Genomic DNA, 17,013 nt, shown 5'->3' with positions numbered 1-17,013 from the left:
GCTGGTCTGTTGAAGCATTTGAAAACAAAATGCTGTCACACATCCAGCCTGATTTTACTCACTGATTAAGCATGCAACTTATGCTTAGAAGCATCTAACAAGCTTGAGTGCTCTCTAGGACCTGTAAGAAACAACTTTACCTTTGTGTCTACAAGATGGGATTAAGTGGTGGCAAAAAATAAGCTTTTGGATCTGTCTTGTGTTCTTGGTTCTCTGTGTGAGAGCTGGCTGCTGTTTTGTTTTGCTTTTTTCCTGGCTCAGTTGCCTTCACTGGGAGGGTCCAGGAGGAGTTTAGATTCCAGCTTTTTGACCTGTTTGCATGCCTAGCGCTTTCCTCTGGGACGAATCGCCAGTGTTTCTGCAAAAAATAGCCTTATGGTTGTGCAGACCTTGATGTATGAAAACATGCAAACTAATGAGATTATGGAATTTTTTAATGCTTCCCATTTTTCAGAAAAATGAAATTTAAGAGGCAGTAGTTACTAAGGAGAAAACATTGTCATTCATCTGTGCAGTCGATTGTGTCTAGATCTGAACAACCACTTAAAACCAGACCAGCTAACCATTCAAACTGCAAAATGTCCCTTGTTCTGTGACATCATTTCAGTCCAAGCTCCAGGATGACCTGGAAGGGGAGTTCTTAAGCAGAATTTGGTGACTTTAGAGAGCTCAAACTCTTGTTTAGGAAGGAATCCACCCACGTGTGAAACTTAAAAATGAGGCATTCCCACCTAACTTAGTCACCCCACCCGGGTGACCTTTTTACAGTCCATGCTGAGATGCTCGAGGTATTTCTTCCCATAAAGTAGGGTTAGGCCTCTGTGTCTGACTTCCCAACATCTCAACACAAGGAGAATGAATCTCACCTGTTGTTTGTAGCAATCAGGGTAGAGGTTCCGGATGTCTTAGACTATGCCACCAGCAGATAACCTCAGTTCAGCTCTTCCTGGAAAGAGTGCAAAGACTCTAGTTACATCTCCATTAGTAAATAAATCACGTCTATCCCCACAGCCAAGTGGTTATTGCATAACCTATACATAGCTAATGTCTCCTTACCTCCCAAAACAGCATGATCATGTGTAAACTACTTGTTTCAAATGGTCCCTGGACCATACCTTGGAATTGTCGGGGAGAGGCGCTAGTTGGCACACATCAAAACTGCGCCGAGGTCTCTGCCACTGATTCAGCAGTATAAATCTTTGGAACATAATGCCATAATTGCAAACGTAGCCTTTGAGCATGCACTGCAACCAGGCGAAGGATAGATGTGGACAGACCATATTCAGCCCCTTGAGCTTGCTGTTTTGCTTCACAAAGTTAAAAGAATCTCAGAGTTTTTTGTATTTTTATCACTAGTAGTAATATCAGCTGATTCTGCCCATAGTATCTTCACCACCTGGCCTTTTTCCAGAGCAGTCTCTTATGACATGCTATTAGCTGGCTGTGTTCACTTCCTCTGATACATTTCTTTCAGGAGTTAAGGCTTGGAAGGAGGAAGCTACTGGAATTTGCTCACATGGGTTTGATGCCCCCTTTTTTTTCCCCTTTTTTTTTTTTTTTTTTATTTCTAAGTGCTGCCCACTTCCACATTAGGCAAGCTCTCCTTGTTGACGCAGCAGTTGTGACATAGTACCAGCAGTGTAGTGTCCTACTCAGAAAGGAGTAACACCAGACCTCTGTTCCTCTGGAGGGTTGCATGTTTGGGCATGGCTGGCACGGCTCTGCAGCTCCGTACAATAGCTTTTAATGCCAAAAGATGCAGACTGAGGCACTCTGGCAGAAAACTGGTGAGAGATATGGGAAGAGATGCTCTGCTTCATCCTTTGCCGCCTTGTACTTCAGGGATTTTCTCTGGGAGAACAAATCTGGCACTAACCAGGATTAACACATACCAAAAAGTTTAGGGCCTTTCCGGTCACGTAGAAGAGGTATCGTGGTCTACCTGAGAAGATCTTCAATTTGGGGCATCAGGAAAATGGGCTGTAGCCTTGGTGGTCTTCTGTGACATCAGCTCATGTTGAGCTATTGGGTTTCTGTTTCCTCTTCTAACAATTTCAAATGCTTTTTGGGGACAGCAATTACAGCTCTGTGTGCTGTCAAGCGTAGAAAAGGCTGATTGTTTGGAATGAGCGCTGAAGCCTTGGTAGATGGATACTTTTGCAGGAGAGTTTATGTGTGCCTTCTGTGTTGTGTCCAGGATATGTGCACAGCTGAAGCAACTGCATCTCTGCTCCAAGTGGAGGAAACCTTTTCAGCATGCCTGGCACGGATAAATACACTCATCCTCAAGCCTCTGCTCCAGGCAGGTAGGTCAGAGTAGACTACTTTCTTGTCTGTAGTTTTAGCCTTGAGTCACTGGCACACCTATGAAGGGATTTATAATTGAAACGCTGTGGCTGAGGACTTGCTGGAGGCTGGTTTGCTGGAGTAAGAGGTAAGTAGATTTAAGATAGTGAGCTCTTAAGGATGCCTATGGCCTTTCATTCAAGTCTCGGACTGGTTCTTGTTGTTTTTAGAGGTGAATCCAGATTCTAACCTGTATCAGCCTGTACACCTGCTCCAAGGCTTGTTTCCAGCATGGTGTGTGGAAATCCAAAATACATCTCACACATACGTGACCCCTAAACTGTGCCCATTCTGCCTCCCTGCTCTCAGTCCGTGGTCATGCCCATCTTTGAAGATAAAACTTGTGGGTGCAGGTTCTGAGCTGGCAGTAAATCAGAGCAGCTCCACTGAAATAACAAATCCATATAAATATTCACAAGCCTGTCTAGCCAAAAGTGGTATGACTGGATTAGGCCCGTTGGGGGTTCTCTCTCTCATGTCACTGCCTTTTTGGTCTAGCCTCCAAGGAGACTGGGAACAGCCCTTTGGGCCAGGGGTAGAAATTTTCCTCCGCTGTTCATGTCTGAGCTGGGGCTGAGCCTCACAGGCTGCCCTGACCACATGCCCCACAAGAATGGGAAGGACAAAGCCTTAGCATGACAGCCCGTGCAATCACTCACAGGGGCACAACACTAATCATCATCTCCTTCCTCCCTGGCATTGTTTTCCTCTAAGAATATATGTGATTTACACTGAAAAATTGGACTGAGTATTAGACACAGGCAATGTTTTCCACAAGATTTCTTGGAGTTGGGGCTTTCTGATAGCCTTTTCCCCCCATCTTTTCCTCAAAGAGCCTAGTGACCAGAAGGGAAAGGAGAACTTTAAGCTCTTCCTGCTCCTGAATGATCGATTTCAAGCTCTCTGGAACCTCACAGAAGAAAATTACTGCATGCTGAAACAAAAACACAGCAGCTCTGAGTCATTCTGCATCCAGGACATTTACACTGTCTGGAAAGGAGACCTGTTTCTAAGCCTCTACATCCAGTAAGTACAGAAGCATTTTGGAGTAGCATAAGGGATCAAACTTATCAATTAACTGGTAGGTCGGTGCAATTAATTTGTGCATTTAATTTGTTCATTCCTGTCCACTAGTATTCAGTCATTAGGTCAAGAAGTGATTGAATTCAGTCCTCACGACAAGTGCTGCAGAATATAGTGTCTGTGCAGACAGTGTAAGTAGCCTTTTTTGTAGCTGTGAGTATGCTTGTAAGAGGCAGAATTTTTTCATGCAAGTATAGTTTTTTTAATGCATCTTAAAAATGGGAAGAGGACAGGGGGGTAGAATTTGTGCCTGGGGAATTTATGAGAACAAATGTTGAGCTGTGATCAGGAACAGAAAGTCATGCATAAGCAGGTTTAAAGGACTCACAGGGACAAGGAAAGAAGATGTCTCTAGACATAGTTCATATTACCTGTTTGTGCCACATTTTTATGCTTTTGGCAAGGGATATGATAGCAAGTGATGGATGTAGCATGATCTGAAAAACATACTGCCACACTGACATTTCTATAATTAATTACGTCTGCTCCCCATCTGTCTGCAACGCAAAATAAAATGTTTACCAAAAGCACCGTACCGTGTGTAACCTGGGTGTTGATGTCCTAGCACAAAAAATGGCATATGGACATCTGAGATGACATAAAGATCAGACAGTGTTCAATCCTTCATTCATCACATTGGCCATAAATGTGGCCAAGCCTTTGCCAGATGGGCTTGTACCGTCTGTGCAGTTTGGCACCCACACAGAAACAGGAGATGGGCACACTGGCTCCTGGACGTTGCTGTTCATCTAGTCTTGGTTTTGTTGGGTTTCATGTATGTGTAAGGAAGGAAGGAAGGACAACTTTTTCTTTTGTTTTTACTTGGACAGTATCATTTTAGCAAGTGAGGCACAACAAGCTTTGCCTTTATGGGAATGGGGTTTGGAGAAGTGTGTCTTGTTCGTTTGGGAACTGATTCAGTGAATTAGAACTGGTTTGCCTTATAAAGGCACGTGAAAGATGGAAACTGGTGCTGAGGTTTCAGATGACACAGAGAAGTTTATCTTAAGATCTAATTTCCCCTCATTTTGAAATTAAAACCTGTTTTTGCATGCAAAAATGAGCTGTTTCCTACCCACCTCTGCTGACTCACTCTGTGCTGTACTGATCCTACAGCGTCTCATGCTTATTGGAGTGATATAGGAGCTGTTCAGGGGCCTGAAAATCAGCAGTAAATATATGTCCCTGAAAGATGTAATAAATGGTAATTAGCCTGGACACTATACATGACTTATCTGAAAACAGTACTGGGAGAAAGCATGGTGTTTGCTAACAAAATATGGCTCGATCTCCCTCTAGTGTGAGATGAGCTACACTGGCGTGGGACACCTTGACTTGAATTTACCATCAGTAATACAGACCCGATACTTTTACTTCAACCAGCAGAAATTCACATACATCCAAAGCTGATCTCTTCAGCTCAGCCTTTGCAGGTTTGCTTTCCAGAACAGTTGTGCAAGTTTACTTCTGCTTATGCTAAATGGCAGGATGATTTAAACTTCCTGTAACGACACTAGTGCGAACGTCAACAAGGCAGTTAAGCCAAGGAGCTGGCAAAGGGGACAGAAGGGGAGTGAGCCAAGGTGGGAAGTACAGGAGCTACGTCTCTCTGCCTCCCTTGGGAAGGTGGACCTGACCTGACATTTTCAAATCAGCTTCTTCCCTCTATTGCTTAAACCTCGTAGCTAATGTGCATCTCTAACTCAACTCGTACTTGTGTGTGTTTGTCTGTTTTCTTGCCAACAGATATTTCGTCACTTTCGCAAACTACGTTGTAGTCCGCGGCTTTGAACATGCCACAGAGAGCAAAAGGTCAGTGGGCTGAAAAATGCTTATTGAAGGGGCTAATAGGAACACAGGGACATTGTACGGGTTAAGACACTAAACTGGAGCGAGCAGTAGTGAGCACTGCACCTCACAGGGATCTCTGTTTCATGGTCCTCTGAAACTCTGTTTCTCCTCTGCATTGGCCATACTGGCTGCTCCTGCCATCTTCTGAGACCATGGCAGCAGCTGTTGGAAGCTTTCCTCTACAGATCTCTCTCCCTCTCTTTCTAGACACGCACAACTTCTTTTGTAGGAGGGGAAGCCTGTAAATTGGTGGGTTCAGGTAAGGGGTGGGACCCGAGAAAGGATTCTTTGGGAATCTGGCAGGAAATTTCCACTGCTTGTCCCAGATGTTGTCCAAGTCTTATGGAAATAGCAAATGAAAGCATGAGCTCTAGACCCAAGCAGATTTGCAGCCACTTTATCTGAATCATCTTGATGTGCAAACCATTGTGAAAATCATGCTATATTCTGTATGTCTGTGGGTGTGGTTCCTATTTGCAAAGACCGCTGGGCCAGAGGCAGGATGGATGGAACTCTTGTTTGCCTCATTGCCTTATTTCTGTGTGGTTGGGGTGCAAATATGCTTGCGCTATGTCATCTCCTGCTCTTTCAAGTCTTTCTGTACCCTGTCTGGGAGTGAGGTAGCGTATAATGTTTGGAAGGCAGAGGAGTGGCAATTTGCAGAAAAACTAATTAATGAACCTTTGTCTTAATTCACCATCTTGCAGTGAAGCCTGGAAGCACCATAAGACAGTGCTGAAACAATTCCTCACAGACTTCACCTCTGAGACGTCCATGTCACTGGCCTTATACACTGTTCTTCACAAACCTATCCGAGATCACATTGAGCATTATATACTGCTCCTTACCAAGCTGAATGAGGTTCTCAAAGAGGTAGGAAGCTTTATGTGATATTACTTGACTGGCTTATGCTAACACCTTTTGCAGAGCTGAATCCAATGCAGGTTGGAAGAAAAATGATTTCCAGTGGACAGCTGGGGTGGTACTAACCAGCACCAGTGGAGTGCAGACCACCTGAAGGTCTCAAAGCAATGAACAGTGGCCACTCCAGTGTAGTCCGAGCTACTCATCATATAGAGATGCTGCAAAGGGTCAAGTAACTGGCCTAAGGTTGCACACTTCTGATGGTGGCAGAGATAATGCTAGATTTGGGAGGCTTTCCTTCTTTCAAAGGGAGTTGGAGGGTTAACTCTCATTAGCCCTTTGGATTTAGAGCTGCTGAAGTTTTTCTGCAACTGTAGCACAGAGAGTAGACGTCCTGCACAACCGTGCCTGAACTGTTGCTCAAGTCCTGCCTTCTTTTATCAGGGCCCTGAAAAGGACGTGGTTACCAGCGCCATCAAGGAATATGTGAAGCTGGAGTCTTTCGTCAGCCAAGTCCTGGATGAAGCTTGTTTTACCAAGTCCTTATGGAAATCCTTGAGCTACAAATTCACAGTGAGTCATGGATATAGGAACTGGCTTGATGGGGAGATCTTTTGGAGGTCTTACACTCCTGCTTACCCATGGAGGAAATTTAATATGGATCAAGAATTTGAGGCTTGGTTTGAAGCCAACAGAGCAGGGCAATGTGGATGTCCTGGAGAAACCTCATGGTCACTGGGTACTTTAGAAGTTGAGTGCTGTGTCCAGTTCTGCTGTCACTGTCAGCCTGTGGCATGAGTCAGATGGCCTCTGCAGGAACTGTTGGCTTAAGTTGTATATCCTCTCCCAAATCCTAATGTTTCTTGATGTTTTTGGTCCTCCATCTTGACCTCTGTGGTTCCCTCTACAGGACATGCTCTGTGTACCTGAAAGAAGGCTGCTGGAAGATAGCAAAAATCTTCCCATCTCTGCCAGCACGAATAGATCGGACCGGATCTTGCTCTTTGATGATGTCCTTGTGTTAATTCAGGTGAGTTTGCAGTCTTTCAGAGAGATTGGAAGGGCAGAGCAGATAAATGACAGTAAATTTCAGGTTCCTTTGATGTTGAAAATGCAGCAGAGCTTGGGTGTTGGCAAAACCTTGTCTCAGATCCATGCACCTGTGGGTTGAACTGGAGAATAAAAGAAAGCCTAATGACAAAAGAATAGAGGAGTATCCACATAACATTTTTCCCCGGTAAATGTGTACTATCCAACCACCACAGGCACCTTTCTAGTAACCCAAACCCATGCCTGCATATATATCTATTGATTTCTGTCCTTGCTTATTCAAAAGGGGCTTGCCTGGTGGGTCAAAGATATTATACTGTAAGCACTCATGCATAGGACTGAATATGATCTTGCATGGTTGACCCTGCTAGTAGCATGGGAGCAGAAGTTACAGGTGTTCTTGGGGCTATTTTAGGGATTTGGGGCCTGGGTGTGGGGCAGACAGGGAGTGTCTACAGGTATGGGTAGCTAAATGAATAATACATGTTCAAAGCTCTTCTGAAGCATGTTAATTAAGTCCAGTTTGGCTTGCTCTGGCTGACAGCACCTGTAATCTAGGAGGGCTCTCTTCATATGCACCTCTCTCTGCTTGCTCTTTAGTCATGTGCCAGCCCCTCAGGTGTCCAAACAGAGGACTGCCTTGTGAGCTGATACATTTTATGGCTCCTCCAAACATGAGCCTTTGTGATAACGCTGAGCAGTCCCACTCAGCTTGCAGGGTCTAAGCCTGAGGATATGGGGTGGTGATTATCTCATCCAACTTTACATTGTAGATTTCTTAGTACTGTAAGTGATCTCGGTGTGAGCAAGTGACCCCAGGCTCCCTTTATAGTCAGGGGAGACAAACATGCGCTGTCTGGGTGTGGTTTATCTGACCTATTTTATATGCCAAAATTAGGATGAGTTGAATCATGTCCTCCACTCCATTGACTAGGATGAGAACACAGGGTAACTAGCTCATACAGAGATTTCTACATTGTAGACGTCTCTGTTCGGTCAACAGTTCCCACCCACTAGGTCGCATCTGCTGTTATGACTGTTATTGAAGGTTGGGGAGATGTAACAGCACTGGGATTGAACTGGTTAGCTTGGGCTGCTAGCAGGAGGTTGCTGGTGAGGGCTCTGGTACTGGGAATCTGAACTTCTCTCCCTTCCCTTTTCCCCCAAATCTGGTAGATACATCAGTGATTAACTTGTGGTGAACTCCGTAGTGCTAGTACCTAATCTTGGCCAACGACATCCTTACAGACAGCAACTCTGTAGTGTGGGCATCTGGACTTTAGACAGGGAAGGGAAATGTAATATTAAATGCAGTCTTTTCCTAATATTTCAACCATTTTATTTTCTTCTGTTTGGTGTACTATTGATCAAAATACTGACCCTTTAAATGTTGTGGGCCATTATTGGCTGTGCCATCTGGAGTCCAAATCCTAGATAGATCATAAGCAAAACTAGTGCATACTGGGTGCCAGGGATGATTTGGGAGTGTTGTCAAATGATAGGGAAGAAACTTGGGGAGATAAGTGCCATCTAAGAAGGTCTGTTACTGTTAGTTGTAGCCATGGCATTATGGAACACCACTTCAGTGTGAAACTAAGAACTTTCTTCCTTCTCCTATGTTTCTTCAGTCTCCGAGGTCTGTCATCGTAGTGCAGGATAGATGCGTGGACCACAAAAGAGGGAATTTACAGTGCTGCCAGTCTTGCTTTGCTGTTCAATGGATTGACAGAGTGGAGGCAAAGTGTGATGTTTACATCAATAACAGGAACATCTTCTCCCTTTTGTTCCAGGGAAACAGCTTTCAGAGTTTTGATCTGAAGCTTGTGTGGGTAGATGAAAACTGCAGGGAGAAATTGGCTCCAGGACTGTAAGTGAAAAATTTCTACTTGGAGGTTAAAAAAAAAAAAAAAGTGTTCAACTTGATTGTGAAACTGAGAAAATGATTCAAAACTTTGTCCCATCTCCTTTCCACACAGTGGGATTGGTTCTGGGCTACAGATAATTGCAGCACCTCTCAGATGGGATCACAGCAGCTCGGACTTGCATTGCTTGCCTTTACTGATATATTGAAATCGATCAATAATAAAATGGTTTAGGCTCCAGGCCTAGAGAACACAGATGAGTTGACTAGTTGAGTACCTCTTGAGAAGGAAAAACTGACTGCAAAAGCACCATTAGCTTCTTAAGAGGAATGGGAAGAGCAGGAACTGCTGTTTGACTGAGAAATGTGTTTTTCATAGTCTTTGTAATGTCTTTTGCTTCACAGGTACAGACTCCGCATTATAACCCCAGAAGAAACGTTCTTCCTCTCTGCCAAAGACCCACAGATGAAGGTCAGCAGTGGGCAGACTCTTTCTGTTCCATCTGAAATACTGTGCACCAAGTTTTGAAATCGGGGAATAGCATAGAGATGTAGTGGAGGCAAAACATTGACTACTGAGTGGAAGTTGAAATCCCATGAAGTGTCAGGATTTTAGCTTCCCAATCAGAAGACAGATTAGTGGGCTCTGCACCTGCTTAAATGCAGCTGAGGCTGTTCCTCTGTGATTTTTGCTATTTTTTTAATTATTTAAAGCAGAATAATAAGCAGCGTGGGGTTTGTTGGGTTTTTGAGGGTTTTTTTCCCCCTCTGTGGAGCCAATACAATATTTGATAGTCAGAGGTGGTTTAGGCAGTTGATGGTAGATGACAAATATCTGCGTGCTAGAAGTGGTCTGCCCTGGCCAGTAGTGTGTGCTGCAGAGCTTGGGACAGTACAGTCCCATCAGCACTGTCCTGTGCCAAGGCTGATTAGTGGTGGTGGTGAAAGTCAGGCTTAAATGACATGAAAATGTTGTGCATTAGTGCAGGATTCAACTTGCAGGACACAAGATAACACCTCCCGTTGATGCTGTAGATGGGCCATAACTCGCCATCCCAGCAAGCCAAATGGCATGGAACTGATGGGAACCAAACAGCTTCTTGTTGCTTCTCCTGAAGTATCTCTTTTTGGGAGCTATTATGTTTTCTTCGCTGTTAGTCCAGCAATCCTCTTCCTCTGCCCCCAGGCTGTTTGGCAGTGGAAGCTGAACCAGGCTGTCCGCCAGGCACTGAACGGGAAGAGAGATTTCCCATTGTGGGGTAAGACTGGAGAAGGCACCAAGCCCCCGTCCTGCCGCTTCTTCACCTATGTCTTCAGGCTGGAGGGCAAGTTCAAGAACACATCCTATGAGGGCGAGTGGCACTGGGGAAAGCCGCATGGCAAGTAAGGAGCCTTTTTTGTCCCTTTCTTAAGCAAGAACATGCAAGGATGGCCCTGCTGTCTTTGTGTAGCACTGCCTGGATCCAGTGGATGCACAGGTGGAGGTATAGATGCCACAGAGTGGCTGTGGACATGGGGTGATCCATCCCATGCTGAGGGCCTGGACCACAGACTCTGTGCTGGTGATCCCCCAGGGTGTGCCAGCCTCTCTGGTTCCTGCCTCACTTGTTTCCAGAGGGAAATGTGGTGTTGAGGACAGATTCAGGGGGGCAGTTGGGACACAGTTGCTTGATTTCAGGGCTTAGTCAAAGCATGAGTCCTGACACGTGATCTATTGTACTGTAGATGTCTTCCTAGCGATACTGGTTTAAGCAGTAAATAGTAAAGGCTGCCCCCAATACTGTGGAAATGATCACCTTGAAAGTGCTGCGTTGGCTTATACCTGTAATTAGGACTTAGACTTGAGCTAATGTTTATTTTCAAGATCTCAGCCTGAGGCATAAAATCTTACAATCATGATGACCCAATAAAAAGCCTTTGCTTGTGAATGAGAGAAAAGCTTTATCCTGTCCTATTAATATCTATTTTAACATCCAAACTATTATCAAGGGAATTAAAAAAAAATCTAATTAAGTGTAAAAGAGGCTCAAATGCTTTTCTTAGGAACACGAGAACTCTTCATTAAATCCAACTGAAGTTCAAGACCGAGCTCTGCCAAAAGGGAATGGTCTGTAAAGGTTAAATGGTCCCAACCAAAATCTCTTTGACATAAGGTAGAGCATAGTCTCCGTTTTAGTGAAGAATCGTGAAATATGACCAACCTCCTCAGACACCAAAACAGGCTGATTTGGAAGTTTCATATTTCCTGAGTTTTACACGGTTTGTTTACAGTTGCTATTGAAGCAAAAAGGGATGTAGAGATTTGGTTTGAAAGAGCTTTAAAGTAATGAGAATATCCAAAATCAAAAGCTTGATCCTGAATCCTCTGTGGAAGAAATTATGCCTTGCCCCAGAATAGCATTTAATAGGTGTTTAGAGTAGTGCTATGCCTGCGGCAGTCCTTTACATCATCTCCACCTTCCCCAGCACCTGCAAGCCTAACAGAGCTCTGGAAACCACTGCATGCCAGACACAGAAAGACAAGCACCTCTCCTTGCTCTTTGTCTCCTCCTTTCTTAAGGTTGGAGAAATAGGATTAATAAATACCTCTGCTGCTTCAGATTAAGTGACTTGACTGAAGCACCCCAGGAAATTTGTGGCAGAATTAAGTGACTTCAGGTGCTTTTAATACCTGGGTTTTTAATTGCTTAATTGCTTAATCTCACTCCTGAAATTGCTCTTCTATATGACTTGCTACTAATACAAGGTTACAGAGCAGCAAGGCTTATCCACCTCTGAGGGAGAGGCTGGTATGGCAAAGCACATGAGCAGAGAGCTGTGGCAGTGTGAATCAGAGCTCTTCAGCAAAAACATCTGCGTTTTTCACTGTTCTGTCCCAGTACTCCTGATGACCTGGTGTGGGGGAAGGAGGTACAAGTAGCTTAAACCATCCCCATGGCTAGAGCAGGCATTCTCTCTGACTTGCTCTCCTTTGCTGGCATTCATAGTAGCAAAGAAAAAGGAGATGTATTCTATATCCACTTAAAATTAATCTGACCGCTTCCTTGTAAATACCAGAAAAAAAAACCCCCGTCTCATGTGGGTGTTTAAAGCAACTACCTCAGTGAAAGTCAAACAAATACATCATGGTTTTGGTACTGTACCATCTTCTATTGTCTCTGGTTGGTGAATGTGTAGGGAGCTGACTGTGTCTGGGATGATGCAAGAATTAAAACAGTGAGTGGGTGTGGGTGGAGTGGGAGACCGGGAGGGAGGGAAATGCAACTGGGCATGGCCATGCAGTAATTTGACCATTGCATTGACTGTTCCAGTCTCATTTTGCATTGTTACCTCGTGTAATCATTTCTACAACCCCCACATAAACCAGATGGAAAGATATGATCCCTTTAGGCCAGTCCTTGTCTCTTGTTTTCATAGTGTCTGGCACAATGAAGTTCTGTACCGTGGTGTCATTATGTTGTCTACAGGGATGTGCCACGCTGGAACTTCAGCTGGCTTAATCACATGGTGCACTGCAATTACAACGGGATCATGTGCAAGGTCCTAAATGGATAACCCAGCAATTCTACAAAATGCTTTTGGGATTAGGGAACTTGGAAGAGGATTCCTCCAGCTCATTCCAGGGCATGAAAACATTATGGTGTTAAATCCTTATGGTGCAAACCAAGGCCCCAGAAGTGCCTGGAGAACATCTGTGTGTCTGTTCCCTGAGGAAATGTTTTGACATTAGGCATTTCTAGGTTGTGCCTTGATACCTTCTGTTGCAGCTCTGAATGTTGCTGGTGATCTCCCTTGTGTGATGCTTGCTTTGAATTGCAGGGGGACGCTGAAGTGGCACGATGGACGCAACCATGTTGGAGATTTCAAAGAGGGCTTGGAGCATGGGTAAGCCTGAAAAAAGGGGACGTTTCTTGCCTTCAAAATAAACTAAGAAATGGTTCCTCCCAGATATACAGGGACACTGACCTCTTGTAGAGGGATTCTGTTCACTATTACAGCCCAATTCATCTTACACCAGGCTTAAGGTTGACTAGATTGTAACCTAGATAGGGAGTGTGCACAGATGACCGGTTCACATGCAAACATTTCTTCATCTGGATGAATCTTACCCCAGATCACTAAATCTGGGTGTATTTATTCATGTGAAATACCCTCAGATGAGGGGTTTTCAGGGAAAGGAAACGATACTATGAAATTCAAACATTGTTTTCTAAAACTACTTGAAAATAAGACTTCTAGATTTCTCATTTCTACATGAATTTCAGAATAGGTTAGGGTTTTAAAGGGAAAAAATGTCTCAAATACTTCGGGATTAAGAAAGCAATTCGTTTGCACTAAAGCAATCACTTTGGTAGTCTAACTCAATTCCTAAAATGGGGAATGGGGAGAGACAGGAAAAAAAAACAACACTGAAAATAACTCTATAGAAGAAGCAATGAGAAACCGTGACTGCAATTCACAAGGAGATGAGCTCTTCCTTGGAGCAAGTCTGTTGATACCTGGAAATAGTGTCAGAGGTAGAGCTGACACCAACCATGTAAATCAGCTTGGAACTCTGGATGGTCCTTAGTTTTTAAACTTCATCTAGCACAACTGAGTCACCTTTTGCGATGCTGACCTCTGTCATATGCACCTTGTAGGTTTGGAATATGCCTTGTCCCACGCAAATCTGAAGACCGGTATGACTGCTATAAGTGCCACTGGTATGAGGGCAAGATGAGAGGCTATGGAATCTGTGAGTAAGTAAAACCCAAAGATGGACTCTGGGGAAAAAGGGGACTCCATGTATTTAATGTTCCCACCTCACTGTGAAAGGCTTAGTCACAGTGTAAAACCCAGGGTAATTCAGGCTCCAGAAGCTTTTGCTTTGGAGATGGACAGTATGGCTTCTTCACAAGCCTGCATCTCATGAGCATTAGAATAGTAAGGGCTTCTCTGCAAGCTGTGACCATTGTAACTACCTGACATAGCATCCTTCGTGCCCTATAGGTGAGGATATAATTTTGCATTCATGGTTGTGGTTGAGGAGCACAGGGCGCATGGTGTGCCATCAGCCCTGGGCAGCCTTGGTGGAGCACACAGCTCGCTCTGCCTCCCCTGGCCGTGCTATCTGGATTAAATCCTGTATAGAGTAGTTCCTTAATGATGGATGGGATTGTTGGTCTGGGAGCCGTAACTGTTATCCTGAACTGCTGAAGGGGGCTGGTTCCCCCAGTTGGCTTTTTTTGCTCTCTCAAATTCTGAGCTTAACCTCAGAGCTTAATTTAAGAAACAGAGTCTAAGGGTTTTTTATTTACTCATCAAAATGCTTCTGGAAACAGTCATTTGCACACCTGTGTCTCAAAGCAATGATGGGAATTTGGATGCAGTCTGGTGTGTAAAGCCCTGTGTTGTGGGCACATGGTGGTGCCCCAGCCTTACCCACCGTCTACCTTCCATTTAGAAAGCCAGAAATGGCAGCAGAAGCCTGCTCAGCAGGTTGTAGGTATAAACTGGTTTCATTTGCAGCCTGTGGGGTTATGTGGACAAGGCCAGCTTGCTTTGTTTACACAGCAGTGAGCACAACAGCACCCTCATCTTTGCTTAGGTCACACATGGCTTGTAGCCAAAGGGGTTGGTCTGTACAAAGACTGGACTCCCCATACTTACTGCACATACTTACCCCTGCTTTCACTGAGCCAACTGTGGCAGACGAAAGCACACAGCCCAGCTTTCCAGCTACTTAATAGGGGATAGGCCACCTTCGTTGTTGTGCTCCTTATTTATGCACCAAACTCATAGTACAGGACATGCAGAAATTTCTAGGGAACTTGGAGACAACTGAGCAGTGCTGAGCTAGTTTCTCTGGTGTCAAATGTGAGAGCACGTTGATAATTATAGCTGATAGCCCTGTTTAGTGTAAGTGATGTAGCAGTGAAGATCTGCTGGCCAGTATGGACAGAGCTGAGGGGAACTCTTCTCAGGGGAATGAGCCCAGGAGAAGGGGTAGTTGGTGAGCATAGGAAGGTGAAGGTAGACCTGGCTTCCTGCTTGGTCTTATCTACTCGTACTCTGGATTAACCAGTGGTCACTGCAGCCTGGCTGGTGAGAGATCAAGGACTGAGTGGCCTCTCCCAGGACAACTGCAAGCCTAAGTGTTGTGTCCTTAGATAATGTTGAAAACTACCTGTGGAGTGACTAGCTTGGGTGATGCGTGTACCTAATAGTGAACAACTACTGTCTCCAGAGCTATCAGTCAAATATTTGGAATATTTAGCAGGCCGATGAGCCCAATCTACTCAATTTCCTGGCTTTCTACCCCAATAGTAGCTATCAAATAGGCACAGTTTTAAATTCTGTCTGTCTCTCTCCCTGCAGGTATGGGAATGATATGGTGTACAAAGGTTACTTCAAAGACAACGTGCGCCAAGGGTTTGGGATACTGGAGAACTTCTCAGCTGAGCATCCATTTAAATACTCAGGACAGTGGGAAAATGACAAGAAGAATGGATATGGAGTCTGGGAAGACAAAGATAGGTAAAGCTGGCATAGATCAGAGCTGGCTTTAGGTGCCTGACAGTTTTGTCCCTCTATGGGCGGGGTTGAAGTCTCATGTTTTGATGGGGAGACTTGGGAGTGAAGGGGGTATGTGTTCAACCTCTGCTATAAGACTTGAACTCCTGGGGAAGTATTATATGATTTGAGTTTGTGCTGCATGGAGCATTATATCAGGTAAAACTAGCCTCAGTAAGTGATATATCAAATTGACTAAGATTTAATAAAACAGGGAAAAAAAATAATCTGTTTTCTGTTGCATTCCAGAGGGGAGAGATACATAGGGACATGGCTTGATGATCACAAACATGGACAAGGCATTGTAGTAACCCAGTCAGGTGTCTGCTATCAAAGGACATTTCATGCTGATAAAATGGTGGTGAGTACCCATTTTCAGTGGACTCTCTAGATCGATGGGACATGGACTTTCCCATCAAGGACAAAATTAAGATTTTATTTCATAATCTTTGAGAGAAAATAGAAAGCAAGAAAATGTAAGCACTGGTATTTTACTATAATAATGTTTTTGAAGAACAGGGCCTAGATTAAATCTTGTTTCTGGAGGTGCAGGTAGGAACTAGATGTAAGAGTGTCACTTCTCCTTGCTCATGCTTAAGACACCTTATAGGTCTAGCTGTTCAACTGACCATCAGGTCACAATTGTAGACCCCAACTCATACGTAAAGTGCTGTGCCGTTATATATGATACAACATCTATCTTAGAGACCATTAAGCCTTTACCTTTCCCATGTGAGTTTACCTATGACAAGCTGTCTGTCCAGTTCATTGAAAGTTTAGATGTTTGCAGGGAAAGCAAAAGGGATTGGCATCACTAGAACTGGCTTGGAAAGAAAAGCATTTCTTCTCATGAAAAATACGCGCTTAAAAAAACAAACAACCCCTTCCCCACTCACCAAATTAGGACAAAATGTTTAGCATGGAAACTTTGTCGGAAGGGCTTTCCATAAAACCTCCATCTGCGGGAAACCAAAATAAAGCTGTCTTTTGGTTTGCCAGCTGCCAAAGGCTCCTTTAACTTCACAAGGCTTCCGGGTGGGGAGCAGTCACTTCAGTTTTCCTAGTGGAAAATTGGTATGGCCAAGAAGCTTCCCTTGGAAACGTTTTATTTTTGCCAGAAAGGGCGCTTTCCATCAAGAAAACCATTCCAGTGGAAAATGTGTTACAGCTCTAAAAGTGACCACATTTTCTGGCTGTTATGGGTACGTATAAACCTTTGGGCCCAAACCATGGACTAAGCCCCAACAAGAAGAATCTTTCCCCATTGGTTTGAGTTATCCAGTGTCTGTTCTGCATCTTGGTGCTCCTTCCCTGAAATATGCACTACTGTAAGCAGCTGAGGGAGTTGGGAGATAATGGGACAAGTCATTTAATGAACGCTTAGGAGCGGCTCATTAAAGACCCAT

The 17,013-nt window shown here is 44.3% G+C and overlaps 1 protein-coding gene across 9 annotated transcripts in view; it reads left to right on the top strand.

The window, feature by feature from the left end:
* Positions 1-17,013, top strand: part of ALS2CL (ALS2 C-terminal like) — a 50,174-nt gene that overhangs the window by 19,880 nt on the left and 13,281 nt on the right. For 7 of the 9 annotated variants that reach the window (XM_074867841.1, XM_074868022.1, XM_074868294.1 and 4 more), the window contains exons 2-14: positions 2,198-2,306; positions 3,180-3,372; positions 5,176-5,241; positions 5,988-6,153; positions 6,589-6,717; positions 7,055-7,174; positions 8,985-9,061; positions 9,461-9,527; positions 10,242-10,438; positions 12,875-12,940; positions 13,696-13,794; positions 15,413-15,571; positions 15,857-15,968. In XM_074867841.1, the coding sequence (XP_074723942.1) occupies positions 2,201-2,306; positions 3,180-3,372; positions 5,176-5,241; positions 5,988-6,153; positions 6,589-6,717; positions 7,055-7,174; positions 8,985-9,061; positions 9,461-9,527; positions 10,242-10,438; positions 12,875-12,940; positions 13,696-13,794; positions 15,413-15,571; positions 15,857-15,968 (1,557 nt within the window). In that variant the 5' untranslated portion in view covers positions 2,198-2,200. Of the gene's footprint in view, positions 1-1,517; positions 1,788-2,197; positions 2,307-3,179; positions 3,373-5,175; positions 5,242-5,487; positions 5,540-5,987; positions 6,154-6,588; positions 6,718-7,054; positions 7,175-8,984; positions 9,062-9,460; positions 9,528-10,241; positions 10,439-12,874; positions 12,941-13,695; positions 13,795-15,412; positions 15,572-15,856; positions 15,969-17,013 lie in introns of those variants that run through there. The other 2 variants (XM_074867754.1, XM_074868477.1) reach the window with 2 other exon arrangements.

This window comes from Strix uralensis, chromosome 1, assembly GCF_047716275.1.
Source record: "Strix uralensis isolate ZFMK-TIS-50842 chromosome 1, bStrUra1, whole genome shotgun sequence".
Taxonomy (NCBI): Eukaryota; Metazoa; Chordata; class Aves; order Strigiformes; family Strigidae; genus Strix; species Strix uralensis.
Note: the sequence above shows the minus strand (reverse complement) of the source record. Positions and strands in the feature narration are given on the sequence as shown.